This window comes from Scyliorhinus canicula, chromosome 6 (genome assembly GCF_902713615.1).
Source record: "Scyliorhinus canicula chromosome 6, sScyCan1.1, whole genome shotgun sequence".
NCBI classification, from domain to species: domain Eukaryota; kingdom Metazoa; phylum Chordata; class Chondrichthyes; order Carcharhiniformes; family Scyliorhinidae; genus Scyliorhinus; species Scyliorhinus canicula.
The window spans coordinates 198,773,288-198,798,890 of NC_052151.1; the positions used below are offsets into that span (position 1 = coordinate 198,773,288).

At 52.4% G+C, this 25,603-nt stretch overlaps 2 protein-coding genes across 2 annotated transcripts in view; one reads left to right on the plus strand and one right to left on the minus strand.

The window, feature by feature from the left end:
* Positions 1-5,337: 5,337 nt before the first annotated feature.
* On the minus strand, positions 5,338-11,344 carry LOC119967777 (ETS domain-containing transcription factor ERF-like). The gene is made up of 4 exons (XM_038800768.1): positions 10,746-11,344; positions 10,029-10,263; positions 9,213-9,328; positions 5,338-6,530 (listed from the first exon to the last, which is right to left on the minus strand). The coding sequence occupies exons 1-4, from the start codon at positions 10,798-10,800 to the stop codon at positions 5,611-5,613; spliced, it is 1,326 nt and encodes a 441-aa protein (XP_038656696.1). The 5' UTR covers positions 10,801-11,344; the 3' UTR covers positions 5,338-5,610.
* A 2,780-nt stretch (positions 11,345-14,124) lies between these two features.
* Positions 14,125-25,603, plus strand: part of LOC119967972 (sodium/potassium-transporting ATPase subunit alpha-2-like) — a 190,436-nt gene continuing 178,957 nt past the window's right edge. Inside the window, 1 exon segment of the mRNA XM_038801073.1 lies at positions 14,125-14,465. The gene's annotated coding sequence lies outside the window, so the exon portion shown is untranslated.

Below are 25,603 nucleotides of genomic sequence, written 5' to 3' on the forward strand. Positions count from 1 at the left end.
GCCGGCGATTGAGGGGGAGGCAGAGATAGTGGTGGCGCTGGATGCAGAGAAGGCCTTCGATAGAGTGGAGTGGTGGTACTTATGGGAGGTGTTGGGGGGGTTTGGATTTGGTGAAGGGTTTATTCGATGGGTGATGCTGCTGTATGAGGCCCCGATGGCGTGTGTGGCCACGAATGGGAGGAGGTCGGAGTACTTCCGGCTTTACCGAGGGACTAGGCAGGGTTGCCCCCTGTCCCCCTTGTTGTTTGCATTGGCAATGGCGTTGAGGGATTCAGGGAGGTGGAGAGGTTTGGTGCGAGGTGGGGAGGAACATAGGGTGTCGTTGTATGCCGATGACCTGTTACTGTATGTGGCGGACCCGGTGGGAGGGATGCCGGGGGTGATGGAGCTGCTAGCTGAGTTTGGGACCTTTTCAGGCTAAAAACTAAATTTAGGCAAGAGTGAGGTGTTTGTGGTGCACCCTGGAGACCAGGAGGAAGGAATTGGTAGGCTCCCGCTTAGGCGGGCAGGGGAAAGTTTTAGGTACCTGGGGGTGCAGGTGGCCAGTGCCTGGGGGACTCTTCACAAGCATAATTTCACCAGGCTTGTGGATCAGATGGAGGAGGAGTTCAAGAGATGGGACATGCTGCCATTGTCGTTGGCGGGGAGGGTGCAGTCCGTCAAAATGACAGTGCTTCCGAGGTTCTTGTTCCTTTTTCAGTGCCTGCCCATCTTTATCCCCAGGGCCTTCCTTAGGAGAGTGACTAGCAGTATTTTGAGCTTTGTGTGGGCACATGTGACTCCGAGAGTGAAGAGGGTTTTCCTGGAGCTAGGGAGGGATAGAGGCGGGCTGGTGCTGCCCAACCTTGTGGGGTACTATTGGGCGGCCAATGTGTCAATGGTGCGTAAATGGGTGATGGAGGGGGAGTGGCGGCGCGGAAAAGAATGGAGATGGCGTCATGTAGAGGTACGAGCCTGGGTGCCTTGGCAACGGCGCTGTTGCCACTCTCTCCTAAGAAGTATACCACGAGCCCGGTGGTGGCGGCGACCCTAAGAATCTGGGGACAGTGGAGACGGCATGGGGGGAAACAGGGGGCTCGATGGAGGCTTCATTGGGTGGAAATCATCGGTTCATCCCGGGGAACAGGGATGGGGGATTTAGGGGGTGGCAAAGGGTGGGCATCAGTAAATTGACGGACCCGTTTATTGGCGGGAGGTTTGCGGGCCTGGGGAACTGGAAGATAAATTTGGGCTCCCCCAAGGGAACATGTTCAGATACTTGCAGGTAAAGGCGTTTGCTAGGCGACAGGTAGAGGAGTTCCCTTTGCTGCCCTCGCGGGGGGCGATGGACAGAGTGCTTTCGGGGGCGTGGGTCGGAGAGGGGATTGTGTCTGACATTTATAAGGTAATGCAGGAGGTGGAGGAGTCGTCAGTGGAGGAGCAGCAGGGTAGCATAGTGGTTAGCATAAATGCTTCACAGCTCCAGGGTCCCAGGTTCGATTCCCGGCTGGGTCACTGTCTGTGTGGAGTCTGCATGTCCTCCCCCTGTGTGCGTGGGTTTCCTCCGGGTGCTCCGGTTTCCTCCCACAGTCCAAAGATGTGCGGGTTAGGTGGATTGGCCATGCTAAATTGCCCGTAGTGTCCTAATAAATGTAAGGTTAAGGGGGGGTTGTTGGGTTACGGGTATGGGGTGGATACGTGGGTTTGAGTAGGGTGATCATGGCTCGGCACAACATTGAGGGCCGAAGGGCCTGTTCTGTGCTGTACTGTTCTAAGTCTGAGCTGAAGGCTAAATGGGAGGGGGGACTTGGGCAGATGCCTTGGAGAGAGTCAACTCTTCCTCTTCATGTGCGAGGCTTAGTCTCATCCAATTTAAGGTGCTGCACCGGGCCCACATGTCCGGGACTAGGACGAGTAGATTTTTGGGGGTTCGGACAGGTGCACCAGATGTTCGGGGAGTCCAGCGAACCATGCCCATATGTTCTGGGCATGCCCGGCACTGGAAGAATTCTGGAAGGGGGTGGAGGGGACGGTGTCGAGGGTGGTTGGATCTAGGGTCAAACCAGGGTGGGGACGCGCGATTTTTGGAGTTGCGGTGGAGCCGGGAGTGCGGGAGGCGAAAGAGGCCTTTGCGTCCTTAGTAGCCCGGCGGAGGATCTTGCTGAAGTGGAAGGACGCGAGGCCCCCAAGTGTGGAGTCCTGGATCAGTGACATGGCGGGATTTATAAAATTGGAGAGGGTCAAATTTGCCCTGAGAGGATTAATACAGTACAAGGGTTCTATAAACGGTGGCAGCCTTTTCTGGACTTCCTGGCTCAAAGATAGGTATCTCAGTCAATAGCAGCAGCAACCCGGGGGGGGGGGGGGGGGGGGGGGGGAGTGTTCCTTATTATAGTTTCTATACTTTTTTCTCTACGGTTATGTAACTTAACATTCTGTTAATTTAAGTTGTTGTTAATATGTTGTGTTGTTCATTGAGGAGGGGCGAATGTTTATGGTTGCTATCATTATTGTTGGTATTTTATAATGGTTCGATGTTGTTGTATAAATTCAAAATTTTTCAATAAAAATAAAATTTTTTTAAATAAAAAAGTTGGAGAGGATGAAATTTGTCGAGGGGGTCGGTACAGGGGTTCTTTCGGCGGTGGCAGCCCTTTCTCGATTTCCTGGCCAAGGGGTAGAGAATGGTCGGTCTCAGCAGCAACGCCGGGGGGGGGGGGGGGGGGGGGGGTTTGCAGCGGTGGGTTTATATTATTTTCTTCTCTCTTGTATTGCTATTTGTTATTATTTATTTGGGGGGGGGGGGGGAAGAGAGTTCTTTTCTTGTTTTGGTGTGGAAACACGCCTTGTTTGTTTTAAATTGCGGGGAGAAAATTTGTTATTGTTATGTTATTAAAAAACTTGAATAAAAATTATTTTTAAAAAAAGCTTTGTTTAGTTTTAAAATTTAGAGTACCCAATATTTTTCTTTTCCAATTAAGGGGCAATTTAGTGTGGCCAATTCACCTAACCTTCACATCTTTGGGTTGGGGTGGTGGTGAAACCCACGCAGACATGGGAGAATGTGCGTTAACTTTATTTAGAAGTGATATTTGAACTACATAGGCTTGCTTAACTGGAATATATAGGTGTGGGGAGTAAGTTATAATTTTTCGTTTTACTTATGAATTATTGTAATGGTCAGCTGTAAAGCTTGGCTGATAATGAGGCCAATTCTGTTTCAATTTGGCAGCACGATGATACAAGTGGTTAACACGGTTGTCTCACGGCTCCAAGGTCCCAGGTTCAATCCCGGCTCTGGGTCACTGACCTGAGTTTGCACATTCTCCCCGTGTTGACGTGGGTTTTTGCCCCCACAACCCAAAGATGTGCAGGGTAGATGGATTGGTCACGCTAAATTCGGGGCAGCACGGTAGCATGGTGGTTAGCATAAATGCTTCACAGCTCCAGGGTCCCAGGTTCGATTCCCGGCTGGGTCACTGTCTGTGTGGAGTCTGCACGTCCTCCCCCTGTGTGCGTGGGTTTCCTCCGGGTGCTCCGGTTTCCTCCCACAGACCAAAGATGTGCGGGTTAGGTGGATTGGCCATGCTAAATTGCCCGTAGTGTCCTAATAAAGGTAAGGTTAGGGGGGGGGGGGTTGTTGGGTTACGGGTATAGGGTGGATATGTGGGTTTGAGTAGGGTGATCATGGCTCGGCACAACATTGAGGGCCGAAGGGCCTGTTCTGTGCTGTACTGTTCTATGTTCTATGTTCTATGTTGCCGCAGTCGCTACAGGTCGCGTTCCAAGCTGGGTAACGCTGCCTGGAGTGCTGGTGCTGGCCGCAGAAATAGCAGGGCACCTCCCCGGGTTGGGGGGGGGGGGGGGGGGGGGGGTTGTTGGGTTACGGGTATAGGGTGGATACGTGGGTTTGAGTAGGGTGATCATTGCTCGGCACAACATCGAGGACCGAAGGGCCTGTTCTGTGCTGTACTGTTCTATGTTCTAACTTGCCCCTTAATTGGAAAAAATGAATTGGATACTCTAAATTTATATGTTAAAAAAAATCCTGATTCAATTAAAATTTGTTTTAACATTTAATATAGCCAATGGTCAGAGTTCTCACTCCTGTGGTGCCATCACCGTTCCTCACAGTTTTACAAATTTCAAATAGTTGTTCTCATTTGGGATCATAGCAGCATTCTCACGGTTTGGGTGGGGAGTGTGGGGTCTCACAGCTGGGGGGGAGGCAGGGGGGTGTGAGGAGTCTCACAGTTAAGGGGGAATGGGTGAGGAGAACCCCCAGTTTGAAGGGACGGGAGGGGGGTGTTGATCATGCTCTGACCCCCCTTTCCCTCAGATAGCGATGGCACCACCTTTTTAAAAAACTCAGTCACAGACAATGTAAAATTTAACTAAAATCATTCCACTTTTAATCTTGAGGTAAACTTTACTTTGAAGTTACTCTAGGAAAAATATATATAGTGAACATCTTCCGTGATCAAAGTATATATCTTATTTAATTACATTTCAGAGAGAGAGAGAAATACATTTGCAGGCACCAAATGGTATTAACATCAGTAAAACATCACAAAATTCAGAGCAAACATTTACAGACACTGGGCAGCCTGTTCCCCTATCAGAGGGGGATTAACCCCCTCACCCACCTCTCCCCCATTTACACACACTGGGCAGCCTGTTCCCCTATCGGAGGGGGGATTAACCCCCTCAACCACCTCTCCCCATTTACACACACTGGGCAGCCTGTTCCCCTATCGGAGGGGGATTAACCCCCTCACCCACCTCTCCCCATTTACACACACTGGGCAGCCTGTTCCCCTATCGGAGGGGGATTAACCCCCTCACCCACCTCTCCCCATTTACACACACTGGGCAGCCTGTTCCCCTATCGGAGGGGGATTAACCCCCTCACCCACCTCTCCCCATTTACACACACTGGGCAGCCTGTTCCCCTATCGGAGAGGGATTAACCCCCTCACCCACCTCTCCCCATTTACACACACTGGGCAGCCTGTTCCCCTATCGGAGGGAGATTAACCCTCTCACCAGAGAGTGAGAGCGTGAGGTGGGGAGGAGTGAAGGAGACATGGGAGAGAGAAAGATGGGGAGATGTGGGGGAGAGAAAAGAGAGAGAGAGAGAGAGAGAGAGAGATAATCATTCAATTCCTTGTGTAGAATGAGGCCATTTGGCCCATCGGGTTTGCACCAACCCTACGAAAGAGCACCCTACCTAGGCCCATTTCCTGCCCTATCCCTGGAACCCTGTAACCCCACATAACCTTTGGTCACTAAGGGCAATTTTAGCATGACCAATCCACCTAACCTACACATCTTTGGATTGTGGGAGGAAACCCACGCAGACACGGGGAGACTCCTCACAGTCGCCCGAGGCCGGAATGGAACCCGAGACCCTGGCACTGTGAGGCAGCAGCGTTAACCAGTGTGCCGCCATGGGGAGGGAGAGAGAGAGAGGATTTGGGGGAGAGGAGTAGGGGGACAAGGGAGCATGTCTGTACAGGATATCATTAAAACCCCCACAAGCTGGGAGAGCTGAAAGTCGATTTCTCTACCGTGTATATATCTAGCTATTGGCATACAACAAGGCATCATACTGGTAATCAGCGCCCTCCTTCAATCCGGCAGCTCCTCTTTCTGCTCTGGCTTCACATTCCGCTCTCCATCTTTGGCCTGTCTGTCCTCCAGGGGGTAAGCGGGTACATTAGGAGAAGGGTCGGGCCCGATTGCCGCTGCCAGAGCCTTGCCCCCACAGCTGTCAGCCACCCAGCGCCTCTTGAAACGCAGCTTCAGGGGCATGCAGTGGTCCTCTGCTCTCCGCACCTCCCAGGGAGACCCCACTCTGCCTGCACCATCCGCACCCCCTTCAGCTTCCGCCGGCTGATCGGCAGGAGGCGGTGGGGGTGCTTTCGGCTTGGTGAATGGCCCTCCCTGGGCCTCAGCTCTGGGCTTGCGGCCGGGGGGTGGGGGCTGGAGCTGGATGCTGGGCACCGGCTCGTTGGCCAGGCGGGGCATTGAGACAAGGGCTGTCACTGGGAGCCCCGGGTAGCGGGGGAATGAGCGTGGGCTCAGGTGGTAATTGTAGACCGACCGGGCGTGGGCCTGGAGGTAAAGACTCATTTCCTCAGGGTTGAAGGTGAAGCGGGTGCTGGCCCGGCTCCCAAGCCCAGGGCTCAGGCTGGGCGAGGGGCTGCAGGTGTAGGGGGTCAAAGGGAAGCCGGGGGATAGGGCCAGGGATGGCGGAAGGAGGGGTGAGAAGGGGCTGCGGGGTTCCTGGTAGAGGCGAGGGGGATGGCCGTAGCAAGGAAGGGCCCCGCTGGATGCTTCAGAGGCCCAGCGTGAATCGGTGCCAGCATCCTCCTGCTCTGAAGGGGCAGGAGTCCCCTCACTCCCATCGGAAACCGAGCCCCTGCCCCGCCGACCAGCAGTCGCAGAGTCAAAAGGGCCGCAACAGTGCGGTGACAGGGGCTCAGGGGCTGGGAAGTGGAAGAGGGTGGAGCTGGTGGGGATGGGGGGAGCACTCTGAGGGACCACACCTGAAGGGAGAAGGGGGAGGAGAAGGAAGAGGGCCGGAGGACACAAGGATGGCAGTGGAGAGGGAGGAAAAAAAAACACATCATGAGATACCCACTCTGAAACTTAACAGGATTAAACTTTAAATATTCCTTCCAAATAACATCCCAAAGTCTCCATCTATATTCAACACCAACGCCTCATACCCAATACCCTTCTGCTCTCTGAGTACGCACCCTAATTCTCTACATGTCACAGGTGGAAACACAATCAAAATCCAAATATTCATAAGGATAGTCGCTCTCTCTCCCACCATCTCACTCTGCCCAATGTTCGCAAAACCGATTCACCCAAAACCTGGGCGGCCTTCACACATCCGTCTGTCCAACTTCCTTCTGCAAGTTGATACCGAGACACATCTCTCCATCGGTCGCAAACCTGATATAACCTGATTGGATTCCAGTCTGTAACTCACTCCCGGGTCTCCGTTATTCTGTATATAAACCACCCTGAACCCCTCGATTAGATTCCAGTCTGCAACTCACTCCCGGGTATCCGTTATTCTGTATATAAACCACCCTGAACCCCTCGATTAGATTCCAGTCTGTAACTCACTCCCTGGTATCTGTTATTCTGTATATAAACCACCCTGAACCCCTCGATTAGATTCCCGTCTGTAACTCACTCCCTGGTATCCGTTATTCTGTATATAAACCACCCTGAACCCCTCGATTAGATTCCAGTCTGTAACTCACTCCCGGGTATCTGTTATTCTGTATATAAACCACCCTGAACCCCTCGATTAGATTCCAGTCTGTAACTCACTCCCGGGTATCCGTTATTCTGTATATAAACCACCCCGTACCCCTCGATTAGATTCCCTTCTGTAACTCACTCCCGGGTATCTGTTATTCTATATATGAACCACCCTGAGCCCCTCGATTAGATTCCAGTCTGTAACTCACTCCCGGGTATCGGTTATTCTTTATATAAACCACCCCAATACCCCTCGATTAGATTCCAGTCTGTAACTCATTCCCGGGTATCTGTTATTCTATATATAAACCACCCAAACCCTTCGATTAAATTCCAGTCTGTAACTCACTCTGGAGTATCTGTTATTCTATATATAAACCACCCCGAACCGCTTGATTAAAATTTGAGTCTGTAACTCACTCCTGGGTATGTTATTCTATATATAAACCAACCCAAACCCCTCGATTAGATTCCAGTCTGTAACGCACCCCCGGGTGTCTGTCATTCTATATATAAACCACCCCGAACCCCTCGATTAGATTCCAGTCTGTAACTCACTCCCAGGTATCTGTTATTCTATATATAAACCACCCCAAATCCCTCGATTAGATTCTAGTCTGTAACTCACTCCCGGGTATCTGTTATTCTATATATAAACCACCCCGAACCCCTCGATTAGATTCCAGTCTGTAACTCACTCCCAGGTATCTGTTATTCTATATATAAACCACCCCAAATCCCTCGATTAGATTCTAGTCTGTAACTCACTCCCGGGTATCTGTTATTCTATATATAAACCACCCCGAACCCCTCGATTAGTTTCCAGACTGTAACTCACTCCTGAGTATATGTTATTCTATATATAAATCACCCCGAACCCCTCGATTGGATTGCAGTCTGTAACTCACTCCCGAGTATTTGTTATTCTGTATATAAATCACCCCAATACCCCTCGATTAGATTCCAGTCTGTAACTCATTCCCGGGTATCTGTTATTCTATATATAAACCACCCAAACCCTTCGATTAAATTCCAGTCTGTAACTCACTCTGGAGTATCTGTTATTCTATATATAAACCACCCCGAACCGCTTGATTAAAATTTGAGTCTGTAACTCACTCCTGGGTATGTTATTCTATATATAAACCAACCCAAACCCCTCGATTAGATTCCAGTCTGTAACGCACCCCCGGGTGTCTGTCATTCTATATATAAACCACCCCGAACCCCTCGATTAGATTCCAGTCTGTAACTCACTCCCAGGTATCTGTTATTCTATATATAAACCACCCCGAACCCCTCGATTAGATTCCAGTCTGTAACTCACTCCCAGGTATCTGTTATTCTATATATAAACCACCCCAAATCCCTCGATTAGATTCTAGTCTGTAACTCACTCCCGGGTATCTGTTATTCTATATATAAACCACCCCGAACCCCTCGATTAGTTTCCAGCCTGTAACTCACTCCTGAGTATATGTTATTCTATATATAAATCACCCCGAACCCCTCGATTGGATTGCAGTCTGTAACTCACTCCCGAGTATTTGTTATTCTGTATATAAATCACCCCGAACCCCTCGATTAGATTCCAGTCTGTAACTCATTCCCGGGTACTTGTTATTCTACATATAAACCATCCGAACCCCTCGATTAGATTCCAGTCTGCAACTCATTCCCGGGTACTTGTTATTCTATATATAAACCACCCGAACCCCTCGATTAGATTCCAGTCTGTAACTCATTCCCGGGTACTTGTTATTCTAGATATAAACCACCCGAACCCCTCGATTAGATTCCAGTCTGTAACTCATTCCCGGGTACTTGTTATTCTACATATAAACCATCCGAACCCCTCGATTAGATTCCAGTCTGTAACTCATTCCCGAGTATTTGTTATTGTACATACATAAACCAACCAAACCTCTCGATTTTGGCTTCACACTCACCAGTCCCTCGTACATCGATGAAAGGATAATTCACCATCACCATCTTACTGAAGTTAAATTTGTAAGTGAATCTCTTCCCTTTGGTCTTGTGCAGAATTCGTTTGTTGTAGTAATACCTGGGGTGCGACGGAGGGAAGAGAAACAGATTCCGTCACAGAGAGGAGACAGATGCATACAGACAGATAGAGGAGGCGGCGCGGGAGACGGAGACCTAGAATGTATTGAAAAAATGTGTTGAGGGAGCTTTACTCTGTATCTAACCCCGTGCTGTACCTGTCCTGGGAGTGTTTGATGGGGACAGTGTAGTGGGAGCTTTACTCTGTATCTAACCCCGTGCTGTACCTGTCCTGGGAGTGTTTGATGGGGACAGTGTAGAGGGAGCTTTACTCTGTATCTCACCTCGTGCTGTACCTGTCCTGGGAGTGTTTGATGGGGACAGTGTAGTGGGAGCTTTACTCTGTATCTAACCCCGTGCTGTACCTGTCCTGGGAGTGTTTGATGGGGACAGTGTAGAGGGAGCTTTACTCTGTATCTAACCCCGTGCTGTACTTGTCCTGGGAGTGTTTGATGGGGACAGTGTAGAGGGAGCTTTACTCTGTATCTAACCCCGTGCTGCACCTGTCCTGGGAGTGTTTGATGGGGACTGTGTTGAGGGAGCTTTACTCTGTATCTAACCCCGTGCTGTACCTGTCCTGGGAGTGTTTGATGGGGACAGTGAAGTGGGAGCTTTGTTCTGTGCATAACATCATGCTGTATCTGTTTCCCAAGTGTCAGATGTTCATTTGGGGAAGACACGAAGAGAAGGCAGCTCTTTACCTGAGGGCTCGGCTGAGCTTATCATAGTTCATTTGAGGTTTACATTTCCTCATTCCCCAGAGACGAGCCACCTCATCGGGATCTTTGATGACAAATTCTCCATAATCTCCCTGCCAGGCGATGACTTCTCGATATTCCTCCTTCCGCAGCAGGTCCAGGATGAAGTGCCAGAGCTGCACTTGGCGACTCCCAGGGCTGGAGTCAGGCTTGTAGGCCCAGTCGGGGTAGACCAAGCCTGGAAAATAGGCCCAGAAAATGCAGAACAGAGATATGGCGTTAGGGGTTTCACTCATCCTGAGAAATGGGACCCAAATATAGAGACTTAGAAGGCACATGTGAGACAGGAACAGCAGGAGGCCATTCGGCCCACTGCTCGAGTCTGTTACACAGGAACAGGAGCCCATTCAGCCCCTCGCGAGTCTGTTACACGGGAACAGGCAGATCCCCTTCAGTCCCCATCGGGCCATTTACGCAGTACCAGGAGGTCCCCATTCAGCCCTTCTCAAGTAACAGGAGGAGGCCATTCTTACCCCCCATGGGTTTCTTACACAGAAAAGGACACTATTCAGCCCCTTCTGATCCAACCCACTCCACCCTCACAATAACAGCCCCTTTCCCAATGTTACATTCACCGGGCACCACTATGAACCCCGCTGATTTCACCGCCACACCCCTGCCCCACCATCAGCTGTTAGAAAATATCCAGGGCGGCCTCACCCACTCCGTCCTCGTCCTCTTCCTCCCCCTCCGTCTTGACCGCTGTAGTTTTCATGACTCTTTTGGTGGAAGGTGTTGGTAGCTTGGGGGGGGGGGGGGGGGTATGTAAAAATTAACAGATGAAATCCTTAGAAGTATACTTTCTTAACTGACTAAAAAAAAATAGGTTGTTGTTTTGGGGGGAGGGTGGGGGGTGCCTTTAAAGTGGAAGGGGGTGTTGACTTGGCCCTTTAACTGGAGCACCCACATTCCTCCAGAGGGACCATCTTGCCTCAGCCCCCAAAGCCTTTGGTGTCGCTTCCCCAACTCAGCCCCAGAAGGTGACGCGGTAAAACCGGAAGCTGTCGCACGGGAAATGACGTTTAGCGATTGAGGGGGCGAGCCTTTTGCGACGCATAATGATGACCACCGACACAAACTCCAAGCGGAGACCTGCCAACGCCCCGAAATTCTCGATTCATTGACTTCTACTCCATTTTATCCATATGGGCGGAGAGGCGGCAGCGACTCCTTGGCACGCCGCTGTCCGATTTAATTCTATGATTCCGCCACTTGCCAAAATGGCGTTGTCGCCATCTTTGTCCGGGGCAAAGATAGGCGGCGCCAAGGCCAACCTCACCTCATCGCCCTGCGTGGCAGCGGCGCATGCGCCAGGTTCCGCACCTGCGCCGCTTCCGCAACTGCGCAGATGCGGGAATGGAAGGTTTAGCATCAGATTTCCTCTCAAAGGGATCGTGCTAATCTTAAAGGAACAGCCGCGGATTTAAAAAGCAGGTCTCAGTCAGCCACGGAATTGCAAATCGTAATTTATTAATGTGCTGCAATAAACAGTCAGACTGCTCTCACCCGCTAAAAAGCGCCAGCTAGCTTTTCAATTTATTAGCCTCAACATGCCTGCCCCATCACAAGAGTCCCCTATCCCCCCCCCTCCCACAATCATCTCCCTCAATACTAACTCTCTGACACTGCAGCCCACCCTCAGTACTGACTCTCTGACAGTGCAGCGCTCCCTCACTACTGACCCTCTGACAGTGCAGCACTCCCTCAGTACTGACCTTCTGACAGTGCAGCACTCCCTCACTACTGACCCTCTGACAGTGCAGCACTCCCTCAGTGCTGACCCTCTGACAGTGCAGCACTCCCTCAGCACTGACCCTCTGACAGTGCAGCACTCCCTCAGTACTGACCCTCTCACAGTGCAGTGCTCCCTCAGTACTGACCCTCTGACAGTGCAGCACTCCCTCAGTACTGACTCTCTGACACTGCAGCCCTCCCTCAGTACTGACCCTCTGACAGTGCAGCACTCCCTCAGTACTGACCCTCTGACGGTGCAGCGCTCCCTCAGTACTGACCCTCTGACAGTGCAGCACTCCCTCAGTACTGACCCTCTGACAGTGCAGCACTCCCTCAGTACTGACCCTCTGACAGTGCAGCACTCCCTTAGTACTGACCCTCTGACAGTGCAGCACTCCCTCAGTACTGACCCTCTGACAGTGCAGCACTCCCTCAGTACTGACCCTCTGACAGTGCAGCACTCCCTCAGTACTGACCCTCAGACAGTGCGGCACTCCCTCAGTACTGACCCTCTGACAGTGCAGCACTCCCTCAGTACTGACCCTGACAGTGCAGCACTCCCTCAGTACTGACCCTCTGACAGTGCAGCACTTCCTCAGTACTGACCCTCTGACAGTGCAGCCCTCCCTCAGTACTGACCCTCTAGCAGTACAGCACTTCCTCAGTAGTGACCCTCTGACAGTGCAGCCCTCCCTCAGTACTGACCCTCTGACAGTGCAGCACTCCCTCAGTACTGACCATCTGACAGTGCAGCACTTCCTCAGTACTGACCATCTGACAGTGCAGCACTCACTCAGTACTGACCCTCTGACAGTCTAGCACTCCCTCAGTACTGACCCTATGACAGTGCACCCCTCCCTCAGTACTGACCCTCTGACATTGCAGCCCTCCCTCAGTACTGACCCTCTGACAGCGCAGCGCTCCCTCAGTACTGACCCTCTGACAGTGCAGCACTCCCTCAGTACTGATCCTCTGACAATGCTGCGCTCCCTCAGTACTGACCCTCTGACATTGCAGCACTCCTTCAATACTGACCTGCTGACTGTGCAGCACTCCCTCAGCACTGAACCTCTGACAGTGCAGCTCTCTCTCAGTACTGACCCTCTGACAGTGCAGCATTCTCTCAGTACTGACCCTCACAGTCCAGCACTCCCTCAGTACTGACCCTCTCACAGTCCAGCACTCCCTCAGTACTGACCCTCTGACAGTGCAGCATTCCCTCAGTACTGACCCTCTGACAGTGCAGCACTCTCTCAGTACTGACCCTCTGTCAGTGCAGCGCTCCCTCAGTACTTACCCTCTGACAGTGCACCCCTCCCTCAGTACTGACCCTCTGACAGTGCAGTGCTCCCTCAGTACTGACCCTCTGACAGCGCAGCGCTCCCTCAGTACCGACCCTCTGACAGTGCAGCACTCCCTCAGTACTGACCCTCTGACAGTGCAGCACTCCCTTAGTACTGACCCTCTGACAGCGCAGCACTCCCTCAGTACTGACTCTTTGACAATGCAGCGCTCCTTCAGTACTGACCCGCTGACTGTGCAGCACTCCCTCAGCACTGGCCCTCTGACAGTGCAGCACTCCCTCAGTACTGACCCTCTGACAGTGCAGCATTCCCTCAGTACTGACCCTCACAGTCCAGCACTCCCTCAGTACTGACCCTCTCACAGTCCAGCACTGCCTCAGTACTGACCCTCTGACAGTGCAGCATTCCCTCAGTACTGACCCTGAGACAGTGCAGCACTCTCTCAGTTCTGACTCTCTGACAGTCCAGCACTCCCTCAGTACTGACCCTCTGACAGTGCAGCACTCCCTCAGTACTGACCCTCTGACAGTGCAGCACTCCCTCAGTACTGACCCTCTAACAGTGCAGTGTTCCCTCAGTTCTGACCCTCTGACAGTGCAGCACTCTCTCAGTACTGACCCTCTGACAGTGCAGCACTCTCTCAGTTCTGACTCTCTGACAGTGCAGCACTCCCTCAGTAATTTTTAAAAAAGTAAAAGCAACCATCAGAATGACCAGAGGCCCCTTTCCCCTTTGACGTGGAGAGCTGACTGGTTGTGACTTAACCTGAAGATCACCACACCTTATGTGAGGGATAAGGTTCAGAAGGCAGGTTCTTCTTGAATAACCTTAGTTGGTATGTGAATTGAACCTGCGCTGCTGGCCATGATCTGCATCATGAACCAGGTGCCTAGGCCGGGGGCCGGTTTCGCTCAGCTGGCTGAGTTTATGATGCTGAGCGTGGATTCAATTCCCATACAGGCTATGGGTATTTATGAAGGCCCTCCTTCTCAACCTTGTCTCTCGCCTGAGGTGTCAGCTCTCCCCCTCAAATGTGGAAAAGCAGCCTTTGGTCATCAGGAACTATGGCAACCTTACCTTGCCTCTTTCAGCAGTGACTCGCCAAGAGTGCAGCATGGCTCCAGGCACTGGACCTTTCCCTATATCTGTAACACCTTCAAGTGCCTGCAAACCTTCCGATATCTGTAACCTGTTGCACCCCCTATTACACGGTGAGCTGGTGCAAAGAGAACTTGGAGGCAGTAACCATCACCCTGGAAGAGATATCCCTTCCTGTTTGTGGCTCCAGAGCGCAGGGACTACATTCTGAGATAATTCAGAGTGTCCCATCGCAGGAAAACGGGTACGTGATTGGTGAACATTTTTCTCGTTTGTCCTCAAAGCTCGTGTAAGTAATGGGTAAATTTTCACTCGTGATCATGAGTTTCAGTAGCAGTCGGAAAGGTTATTTGGGAGTAGCAGTATGTCCGAATTATAGATTAATTAAGAAAAATGGAGTAACAAAAGTGGCGAGTGATGTGTTGTGGCTGCAGAATGCTCCTGCAGTAGCTGTCTGAGACTTGCCAAGTTCTGGCTCCGAGTTATTGAGCAGGAGGCCGAGCTGTGGACACTGCAGCACATCAGGGAGGGGAAAGTGACCTGGACACCTTGATCTGGTCGATGGTTATGGAAAGGAGGATGTGACAACAATTGAGGCAAGAAGGGGCTCTATGGTTGAAATTTGTAGCTGCTGTGTGGATGACTGACCATGGCACTTTAATTTTTTTTTGAAATAATTTTTATTCAAGTTTTCAACAACAAATTTTATCACAACAGAGAAAAACAGTAACCCCTCCCTTCCAATACAAAAACAATAAATTAACAAGAAAAAGAAATAAGCATAAAACCATGAGAACAAACCCCCATAACGAACCCGTAGCCCTCCCCCCCCCCCCCCCCCCCGGGTTGCTGCTGAAGTTTTTTTTAATAAATGTTTTAATTGGGTTTTTGAACAAGGTATAATGACCGTTATGTACACAGAATAAGAAACATATATATATGTACACATATTTAGAGGAGAAGGGCACACCCCAACATAAAAAATATATAATAAAATATGAAATAGAATAACTGGTGGGGTATTGTGCACCAGCTCGACAGCCGCAGCTCTGTACATCTGGCAAAATTACCCACACCACGTAAGTAGGCGACTGCCTGTGGGGGGGAAGGGGTGGGCGGGGGCTGGGGGGGCACACACACATTTGGGTGCCGGTGAGAAAATCACAGTGTGCAATATTTGGCTGTGCTGTGTGTTGTTGTCCGCTCCTCCCGGACGGGTCTCCGTTTCTCCCCCCCCCCCCCCCCCCACGGTTCGCCTCCCTCTCCCCAAGTTTAGCTGTCTTCCCCCCTCTCACCCCGTGGTTCACCCCTCCCTCCTCAGGTTTAGCCCCCCTCCCCCCCCTCCCAGTCCATCTCTCCCCTCCATGCCCCGGCTACCTTCCCCCGATTCCCGACCATTTTCCTCTGATTCTTAGCCATCCGGCTATTCTTCCTCTTGTTCGTTGGCCACAAACAGGTCCCGGAACAGTTGCGTGAATGGCTCCCATGTTCTGTGGAAGCCGTTGTCTGACCCGCTGATGGCGAATTTGATTTTCTCCATTTGGAGAGAATCCGAGAGGTCGGACAGCCAGTCTGCAGCTCTGGGTGGTGCTGCTGACCGCCAGCCAAACAGGATTCTACGGCGGGCGATCAGGGAGGCAAAGGCAAGGGCGTCCGCCCTGCTCCCCAGGAATAGATCTGGCTGGTCCGAGACCCTGAAGACCGCCACTACCGGGCATGGCTCCACCCTCACCCCCACCACTTTGGACATAGCCTCGAAGAAGGCTGCATGTCAATTTAATGACACGTGGAGTCCATGGTGAATAAGATTTAAATAGTTTGGTTTATTTACAGTTCCATTATTTGATTTTGGTTTTATTTTTTATTGTCCATGTATTAGTATACAGTGAAAAATATTGTTTCTTGCATGCTATACAGACTCTCATGCGATATACAACTCTCGGTAGATCCCTACCCGGTCTCTCCTCGGTCCATGCCTTACTGGCCGACCTTCTATACATAGCTGAATGGAGTTACCCCACCCATCAGCGGGGGAGCCTGTCCTCCTTGAGAACCACGGGGAAAACAATAATTTCCACCCCGTACAACCCATGTCGGATAAGACATTCTTTCGCCCCCCACCCCCCCAAAGTCCGATGAGAAGGAGGAGCAAGTGGAGGACGTTGGACCCTCTTTGACTCCGGTGGGACGTTGTGCGCCCGAGGCACTGGATCAGGGGGCATATAGCTCGAAGGGGAATGTCATTGTGGCAGGAATGCCATGGTGGACAATCAGCAGGGGGCAGTTGAGCCAATGAATCTGCATCAGGAACCTCAGACGTCTACGTCCCCCATGTCAGAATCCGAAGATACAACGTCGGACATGGCGGCGTCAACATAGACTGGAGGCATCACAGCAGGGCTGGTTCGGCAATGGAGTTGGAGGATCCAGGACAGGATGCCTCCGAGGAACCTCACGAAGGATAAATCTCCGTGAATGGATATGATCTAAATGCTGTCACATCAGTTGACCCCAGACCTGAATTGGTAAGAGACTGGTCCTGTTTGTCAGACGACAATCCCAGAGAGCCAGCGAGCACCCTCAGTGATGTTACGAACGTCAGGTGCGAAGGATCAGAGAGATTGACGTCAAAGAGGGCAATGCCCCTTTAGAAAAGAAAGAAAGAAAGAAAATCGCTTATTGTCACAAGTAGGCTTCAATGAAGTGACTGTGAAAAGCCCCTAGTCACCACATTCCGGCGCCTGTCCGGGGAGGCTGGTACGGGAATCGAACTGTGCTGCTGGCCTGCTTGGTCTGCTTTAAAAGCCAGCGATTTAGCTCAGTGAGCTAAACCAGTCCCTAATTCCTTTAACTCCTGGTTACAACGCACCTTCGCGCCGATATCTGGGAGAAGCAAACTAAATGGGGTATGAACTCGGTGACCCATGAGTGTCTCAGCGGGGGTATCCCCAGTTATTGTGTGCAGAGTGGTCCTGTACGAGAATAAAAAACGTGCAAGCCTGGTGTCCATCGAGACAGCACGGTGGCATGGTGGTTAGCATAATGCTTCACAGCTCCAGGGTCCCAGGTTCGATTCCCCGCTGGGTCACTGTCTGTGCGGAGTCTGCACGTCCTCCCCGTGTGTGCGTGGGTTTCCTCCGGGTGCTCCGGTTTCCTCCCACAGTCCAAAGATGTGTGGGTTAGGTGGATTGGCCATGATAAATTGCCCGTAGTGTCCTAAAAAGTAAGGCTGGGGGGGGGGAGGGGGGGTTGTTGGGTTACGGGTATAGGGTGGATACGTGGGTTTGAGTAGGGTGATCATTGCTCGGCACAACATCGAGGGCCGAAGGGCCTGTTCTGTGCTGTACTGTTCTATATATGAGACTGAAGTCTGTTTCTTTAACTCCCGTTTAACCGTCTTAATGGCTCATCTCTGCCAAGTCTCTTGATGCCAGATGGTATGGAGCAGGACGGAGATGCCAAATCCAGTTGCCCTTCATGAAAGCGGCAAATTCTTCACTCAGGAAAGAGGCCTGTTATCTGTCACGTGCATCTCAGCAATTCCGCGGGTGGATAAAGAAATGCGCAATCATTCAATGGTCGCCCGGGAGATGATTGTCACCATCCTGTGGACCTCCAGCCCCTTGGACTGTGTGTCCACCAGGCTGAGAAACATCAAACCCAGGAATAGACTAGCGAAATCGGCATGTACGCGAGCCCATGGGCGCCGCCGACCACATCCAAGGGTTTGCCACCGCGGGGAGCGTCTGATGGTCCTGACAAATGGAGTACTATTGAGCCAACATCTCGATATCTGTGTTGAAACACCACTACCGAACATCAGCTCTCAACAACATTTCATTTTGGGGACAACATTTCATTTTGGGCACTCCTGGGTGCCCGTTGTGAAGGTTGGCCAACCGACGGAACAACCCTCGTGCCCCACTTCTACGATCAGCTTTGAGGAGAAAGCCTTCAACTCGGCTGGTAACCGTACAGCACCTGATGCCGCATCTTGGCAAGGACAAAGATGGTTTGCGTCCAGTCATGAATGCATAATGCAGAGCAGCACGGTGGCGCAGTGGGTTAGCCCTGCTGCCTCACGGCACCGAGGTCCCAGGTTCAATCCCGGCTCTGGGTCACTGTCCGTGGGGAGTTTGCACATTCTCCCCGAGCCTGCGTGGGTTTCGTCCCCACAACCCAAAGATGTGCAGGGTAGGTGGATTGGCCACGCTAAATTGCCCCGTAATTGGGAAAAAATGAATTGGGTACTCTAAATTTTTTTTAAACCAAGAAAAAAAATGAATATATAATGCAGTGACGGGCAAGGAGCCCATGAAGTTCAGGACAGCGATCACCTGGTCAGCCGTAGAGGGGGTTTGTGGGCTCGGTCTGCAGAGGAAGTCGGTTCAATGCATGAGCCTGTGCAGCCTGGGTCCTTGGGTGGTGCTCAAAAGAGTACTTGTAAGCAGCCAATAACAAGGCCTTGCGCTGAATCCTCGTGGAAGCAATAGATGGGATTGCCATGTCTTCATGGAAGAGGCCAGGCAATGGCCTGTGATCTGTGATGATAAAGAAATGGCGGCCATAGATGTACTGATGAAACTTCTTCACCCCAAATATGACCGCCAGACCTTGTCTTTCTATTTGAGGGTACTTGCACTCAGCCACAGCCAGCGTCCGGGAGGTAAAGCAATCGGACGTTCGTGGCCATCTCTCATCCGCTGAGACAGGACTGCCCCGATCCGGCGATGCATCACGTGACGAGTTATGGCTTCAAAGGATCTCAATGCGTCGACACCCTCGAAGAGGACAACGCAGTTTCACTTGTTTAAATGCCTCCTCCTTCACACCCGAGGCTGGTGCTTCTTGAGGAGCAAATGGGGGGGGGGGGGGGGGGCAGAACGATCGCCAAATTCAGAATGAATTTGCCATAATAATCGACCAATCCAAGAAAAGAGCAAAGCTCGCTGGCATCTTGTGGGCCGGGGGCCAGTTGGATGGCTCGCACTTTCACGGCGACAGGGTGTAGGCCGTCTCGGTCTACCCCATACTCCAAGAAGACAACTTATTTTGGGTGAAACATGCAGTTTGCATGGCGAAGGCAGACCGCACACTCAGAAAAGCGCTGCAACATCGCTTCGAGGTTCCCTGAATGCTCCTGGTTCCTGTGGCTCGTACTTGGATCCAACACGCAGCAGTCCACCAGGATGTTCTCCGTTATGCGCTGAGAGACTGCGCTCGCCGACGATACTCCGAATGGCAGTCGGGTATACTCATATAGACCCTTGTGCACATTGATTGTGATGTACTTCCGCGAGGACTCATCAAGCTCCAGCTATAGATAAATGTTGCCCATGTCTCATTTTGTAAATGTGCAGCCACCGGCCAATATGGGATAAAGATCCTCGATGGAGGGTACAGGATTTGTGGTCTAAACTCAAAGCCGTGTTCAATTTATAGTCCCCAAAGAGTTAACCAGCTTCGTTGCGGTGACCACCGTCCAATCTGCGAAGCACACGGGTCTAATGGTGCCCAAATTCCAAGCGATGATCTTCGGTCTTCACTTCCTGCAATAAGGCCGAGGGAATCCTGCAGGTAGGAACATATCGGAGCTGGGCTTCCGGGTCCACCTGGTGACGCGCCTTTAATTCCACCCAAGTCAGGCTGGAAAACCTTGGGGAACTTGCTCAGAACCTCACACAGACCGCCTGATCCCACTTGGAGGATATCCTCTGCGACTGGCGTCACCAATCACAGTCCAACAGGCTAGGGCCACTTCCTTGCACAATAATGAGGGGACGCAGAACCAATTGGCGCCCATAAGCTACTGAAGTAAGTGTCGTCATCACAATATTCAGTCACTCTTCAGTATAAGTGGCCAAATGAGCCACTATGTCAGCCAAAGTGGTATATGCACACACCCAGCTCAACGCCAGCACAGAAACAGCAGCACCTGTATCCAATTCCATCTGGAGCATATGGCCATTTACCTGTATGGGAACACGAATAGGGTCCACACGGGTGCTGCCAAACAGTTTAACAGTATCTCAGCCTCATCCTCTTCTGGGTCATCCAGATGTGAGGATCGACCCCGGGGCTGACGCCCACATCACCTGGGGCGCCTGGAGCGCCGGCTCCTGCAGCCTACTGTTACGCCGGGACTGGCACCCACCCATTGCACACGGGCCGAAATCTCCTGTAGCCGAGTCCAGAGACGGCTGTCCCTTTGCCCACAGGCCGGAGTCACCATGGCGGTCGGTCCAGGCCGGGAGGGGGGATACCACATGAGAGGCGATGCCCCAAAACGTTCACCTCCATCCCTTGTATTTCTTGGATGTTGCATTGCGCACTCTCTCGCCTGCTGAAACGTCAGGGAGATTTCGCCCAACAGTTTTTTTCTCCATATCATATATACCGCAGACAAAACGATTGCAGAGCATGTCAGATAAATCGGTTCCATACTCACAAAACGTGACGTAGCTGCGATATGAACTTGGTGACGGACATGCCGGGGGACCTCTCCACTGTATTAAAACTAGACCTTTAAACAACCACTGATGGGGTCGGGTTGAAATGTTGTGCCATAAATGCCACAAGTTGGTCGGATGATGGTGTGTCTAGCGCTGCCGGATCCGCAGGCCATCAACAGTCTGACCGTCTGGCACTCGCTCACTGTGATGTTGTTGGCCCGGAATAAGTAACAAATCTTTTCTGTGTACTAGTTCCAGTCTTGAACACCAGTGTCAACTGCATCCAATCACCCAAACAGAGGCATGGCAAAATAATTGGTTCCAACCTGGGTCCAGAAAAACGGGGAGTTGGTTCAGCCGAGTAGGTTGCAACATCGGCGGCAAACCAGTTTACTCCTCATCGCCAGTTTTTTGAGGACACTGGGAGCCCACACCGAGTAAGATTAAAGAACGTTGGTTTATTTACAGTTAAGTTATATATAACTCCCAGTAGAACCTTTGTTATGGGCTAGATTTTAGAGAAACCAAAGTGTATCAACTGACCCACAACTTTTACTAGATTGTGGTATGGGGAGCACACGGCCCACTCTATAGGTGTGGTACAGCAGAATGGAAAAGTATTTTTTGCAGCAAATCAATGTTTATTCTATGAACTCAAGTTAACCTTTTTAAAACATAGTGAACACCTTAACAACCATCAATTCAAATACAACCCCCAAAGAATACAACACTGAGTAATCCTTAAGCTGTCCTTTTACATCCATAAGACTTAAAATAGAACTTTTAACAGAAACACATCAGGTTAAAGTCACTACTGAGAGCAGTTATTAGTTTTAAATCACCAAAGGATTGATTTACAGTTTTTAGATTGCAGAGAGATAGATTAATAGCCCTTCTGGCTGTGACTGCAGCTATGCAGCTCTGAAACCGAAACTAAAACACACCTTGCAGCAAACAGCTTAAAACGAAAGTAAAAAGCTGACAGACAGCCCAGCTGCACCCACACTCAGACATCACTGATAAATACCTATTTCTCAAAGGCACATTTCTTTAACACCCATTTCTTCAAGGTACTCTTACATGACACTGACTGGGTCTCCCCTCGGTCGATGCCTGACTGGCTGACCTTTCAGACAGAGCTAAATGGAGTTCACCGTCCTTCAGCGGGGGAGCCTATTCACTCAAGAACCACAGGGAAGAAAATTATTTGCAACCCTAAGTCCCATGAGGGGTCTGACAGTCACCATGATCCAGGAGGTTATTGGAGCCAGGGGACTAATAGGAATATAGTTGTATTAGGGGAGAGTGAATGGCAGGGGAACAGATACAGATCTCTGCAGCCAAAAGCAAAAGTCTAGACAGCTGTGATGCCTGTCTGGTGCCAGGGTTCGGAATATCTGCGTCTGGTTGGAGGGGAGCTTGCAGTGGGAGGAGGAGGATCCAGTGATTATAGTCCTTGTAGGTTCCAACAGCATAGGTAGGACTCGGGAATAAGGCCAGAGGATGCAAAATATGGTTGCAGTTTTTTAAAAATTCATTTACAGGATGCGGGCATCATTGGCTGGGCCAGCATTTATTGCACATCCCTAGTTTCCCTTGAGAAGGTGAACCGCTACAGTCCATGTGGTGTAGGTACACCCACTGTGCTGTTCGTGGAGGGAGTTGGCCTAGTGACAGTGAAGGAACAGCGATATATTTCCAAGTCAGGGTGGTGTGTTAATGGAGGTGAACCTCCAGGTGGTGGGGTCTCAGGTATCTACTGGTCTTGTCCTTCTAGATGGTAGGGATCGTTGGCTTGGAAAGTGCTGTCTAAGGAATCTTGGTGAGTTCCTGCAGTGCATCTTGTGGATGGTACACATGGCTGCCACTGTTCATCGGTAGGGGAGAGTTTGGAAGATGGTGGAAGGGGGAGCAATCAAGCGGGGCTGCTTTGTCCTGGATGGTGTCGAGCTTCTTGAGTGTTGCTGGAGCTGCACTCATCCAGGCAAGTGGGGAATATTCCATTACACTCCTGACTTGTGTTTTGTAGATGGTGGACAGGCTTTGGGGGTCAGGAGGTGAGTTAGTCGCCATAGGATTCCCAGATTCTGACCTGCCCTGGCAGCCACAGTATTAATGTGGCTGTTTCAATTCAGTTCCTGATCAATGTGACTCCTGTCTTGTATGAGATGGTCATTGCCTGGCACTTGTGTGGCGTGAATGTAAGTTGCCACTTGTCAGCCCAAACCTGAATATTAGAACATAGACATAGAACAGTACAGCACAGAACAGGCTCTTCAGCCTTCGATGTTGTGCCGAACAATGATCACCCTACTTTAAACCCACGTAACCCGTATACCCGTAACCCAACAATCCCCCCATTAACCTTACACTACGGGCAATTTAGCATGGCCAATCCACCTAACCCGCACATCTTTGGACTGTGGGAGGAAACCGGAGCACCCGGAGGAAACCCACGCACACACAGGGAGGACGTGCAGACTCCACACAGACAGTGACCCAGCCGGGAATCGAACCTGGGACCCTGGAGCTGTGAAGCGTTGATGCTAACCACCATGCTACCGTGAGGCCCCCAATATTGTCCAGGTCTCGCTGGACATGGTCTGCTTCATTATCTGAGCAGTCGCAAACGGTGCTGAACATTGTCCAATCATTAGCGCACATCCCCACGTCTGACCTTGTGATGAAGGGAGGTGAGGGATGAAGCAGTTGAAGATGTTTGGCCTGGGACACTACCCTGAGGAATTCAGAGTCATGTCCTGAATGGGAGACGATCGGCCTGAATGCAAGTAGCATCAAGTAGTTACAAGACAGATTAATTGACAGTGCAGGCAGAAATAAATAAGCATTAAAATCTGAAATGTTGACTCTGTTTAGAAACATAGAAAATATTAGCAGGTGGAGGCCATTCGGCCTGCTCCCCAATTCGGCCTGCTGCCTCATTCGGCCTGCTCCCCCATTCGGCCTGCTCCGCCATTCGGCCTGCTCCCCCATCCGGCCTGCTCCGCCATTCGGCCTGCTCCCCCATCCGGCCTGCTGCCTCATTCGGCCTGCTCCCCCATCCGGCCTGCTGCCTCATTTGGCCTGCTCCGCCATCCGGCCTGCTGCCTCATTCGGCCTGCTCCCCCATCCGGCCTGCTGCCTCATTCGGCCTGCTCCTCCATTCGGCCTGCTCCCCCATTCGGCCTGCTCCCCCATCCGGCCTGCTGCCTCATTCGGCCTGCTCCCCCATTCGGCCTGCTCCCCCATTCGGCCTGCTCCCCCATCCGGCCTGCTGCCTCATTCGGCCTGCTCCCCCATTCGGCCTGCTCCCCCATTCGGCCTGCTCCGCCATCCGGCTTGCTCCGCCATCCGGCCTGCTGCCTCATTCGGCCTGCTCCCCCATTCAGCCTGCTGCCCCATTCGGCCTGCTTCCCCATTCGGCCCTGCTCCCCTATTCGGCCTGCTTCCCCATTCGGCCTGCTCCCCCATTCGGCCTGCTCCCCCATTCGGCCTGCTCCCCCATTCGGCCTGCTCCGCCATCCGGCTTGCTCCGCCATCCGGCCTGCTGCCTCATTCGGCCTGCTCCCCCATTCAGCCTGCTGCCCCATTCGGCCTGCTTCCCCATTCGGCCTGCTCCCCTATTCGGCCTGCTTCCCCATCCGGCCTGCTGCCTCATTCGGCCTGCTCCCCCATTCGGCCTGCTCCCCCATTCGGCCTGCTCCGCCATCCGGCTTGCTCCGCCATCCGGCCTGCTGCCTCATTCGGCCTGCTCCCCCATTCAGCCTGCTCCCCCATTCGGCCTGCTTCCCCATTCGGCCTGCTCCCCCATTCGGCCTGCTTCCCCATTCGGCCTGCTCCCCCATTCGGCCTGCTCCCCCATTCGGCCTGCTCCCCCATTCGGCCTGCTCCCCCATTCGGCCTGCTGCCCCATTCGGCCTGCTCCCCCATTCGGCCTGCTCCGCCATTTGGCCTGCTGCCTCATTCGGCCTGCTCCCCCATTCGGCCTGCTGCCTCATTCGGCCTGCTCCCCCATTCGGCCTGCTGCCCCATTCGGCCTGCTCCCCCATTCGGCCTGCTCCGCCATTCGGCCTGCTGCCTCATTCGGCCTGCTCCGCCGTTCGGCCTGCTGCCTCATTCGGCCTGCTCCCCCATTCGGCCTGCTCCCCCATTCGGCCTGCTCCCCCATTCGGCCTGCTCCCCCATTCGGCCTGCTCCGCCATTCGGCCTGCTCCCCCATTCAGCCTGCTCCCCCATTCGGCCTGCTGCCCTATTCGGCCTGCTCCCCAATTCGGCCTGCTCCCCTATTCGGCCTGCTTCCCTTGTCGGCCTGCTGCCTCATTCGGACTGCTCCCACATTCGGCCTGCTCCGCCATTCGGCCTGCTGCCTCATTCGGCCTGCTTCCCCATTCGGCCTGCTCCCCCATTCGGCTTGCTCCCCCATTCGGCCTGCTCCCCCATTCGGCCTGCTCCGCCATTCGGCTTGCTCCCCCATTCGGCCTGCTCCCCCATTCGGCCTGCTCCCCCATTCGGCCTGCTCCCCCATTCGGCTTGCTCCCCCATTCGGCTTGCTCCCCCATTCGGCCTGCTCCGCCATTCGGCTTGCTCCCCCATTCGGCCTCCTCCCACATTCGGCCTGCTCCCCCATTCGACCTGCTCCCCCATTCGGCCTGCTCCGTCATCCGGCCTGCTCCGCCATCCGGCCTGCTGCCTCATTCGGCCTGCTCCCCCATTCGGCCTGCTCCCCATTCGGCCTGCTCCCCCATTCGGCTTGCTCCCCCATTCGGCCTGCTCCGCCATTCGGCTTGCTCCCCCATTCGGCCTCCTCCCACATTCGGCCTGCTCCCCCATTCGACCTGCTCCCCCATTCGGCCTGCTCCCCCATTCGGCCTGCTCCGCCATCCGGCCTGCGCTGCTCGATGTGCCCATTGCTGACTCCCCCATCGGCCTG

What these genes read in the sequence shown, in the direction of transcription:
- LOC119967777 (XM_038800768.1), bottom strand. Translation starts at nt 10,800, where the DNA reads ATGAAAACTACAGCGGTCAAGACGGAGGGGGAGGAAGAGGACGAGGAC. An exon ending in AAGCTCAGCCGAGCCCTCAG is followed by an intron (nt 9,329 to 10,028) that starts GTAAAGAGCTGC and finishes GTCGCACCCCAG; the next exon opens with GTATTACTACAACAAACGAA. An exon ending in CATCGATGTACGAGGGACTG is followed by an intron (nt 6,531 to 9,212) that starts GTGAGTGTGAAG and finishes TTCTCCCTTCAG; the next exon opens with GTGTGGTCCCTCAGAGTGCT.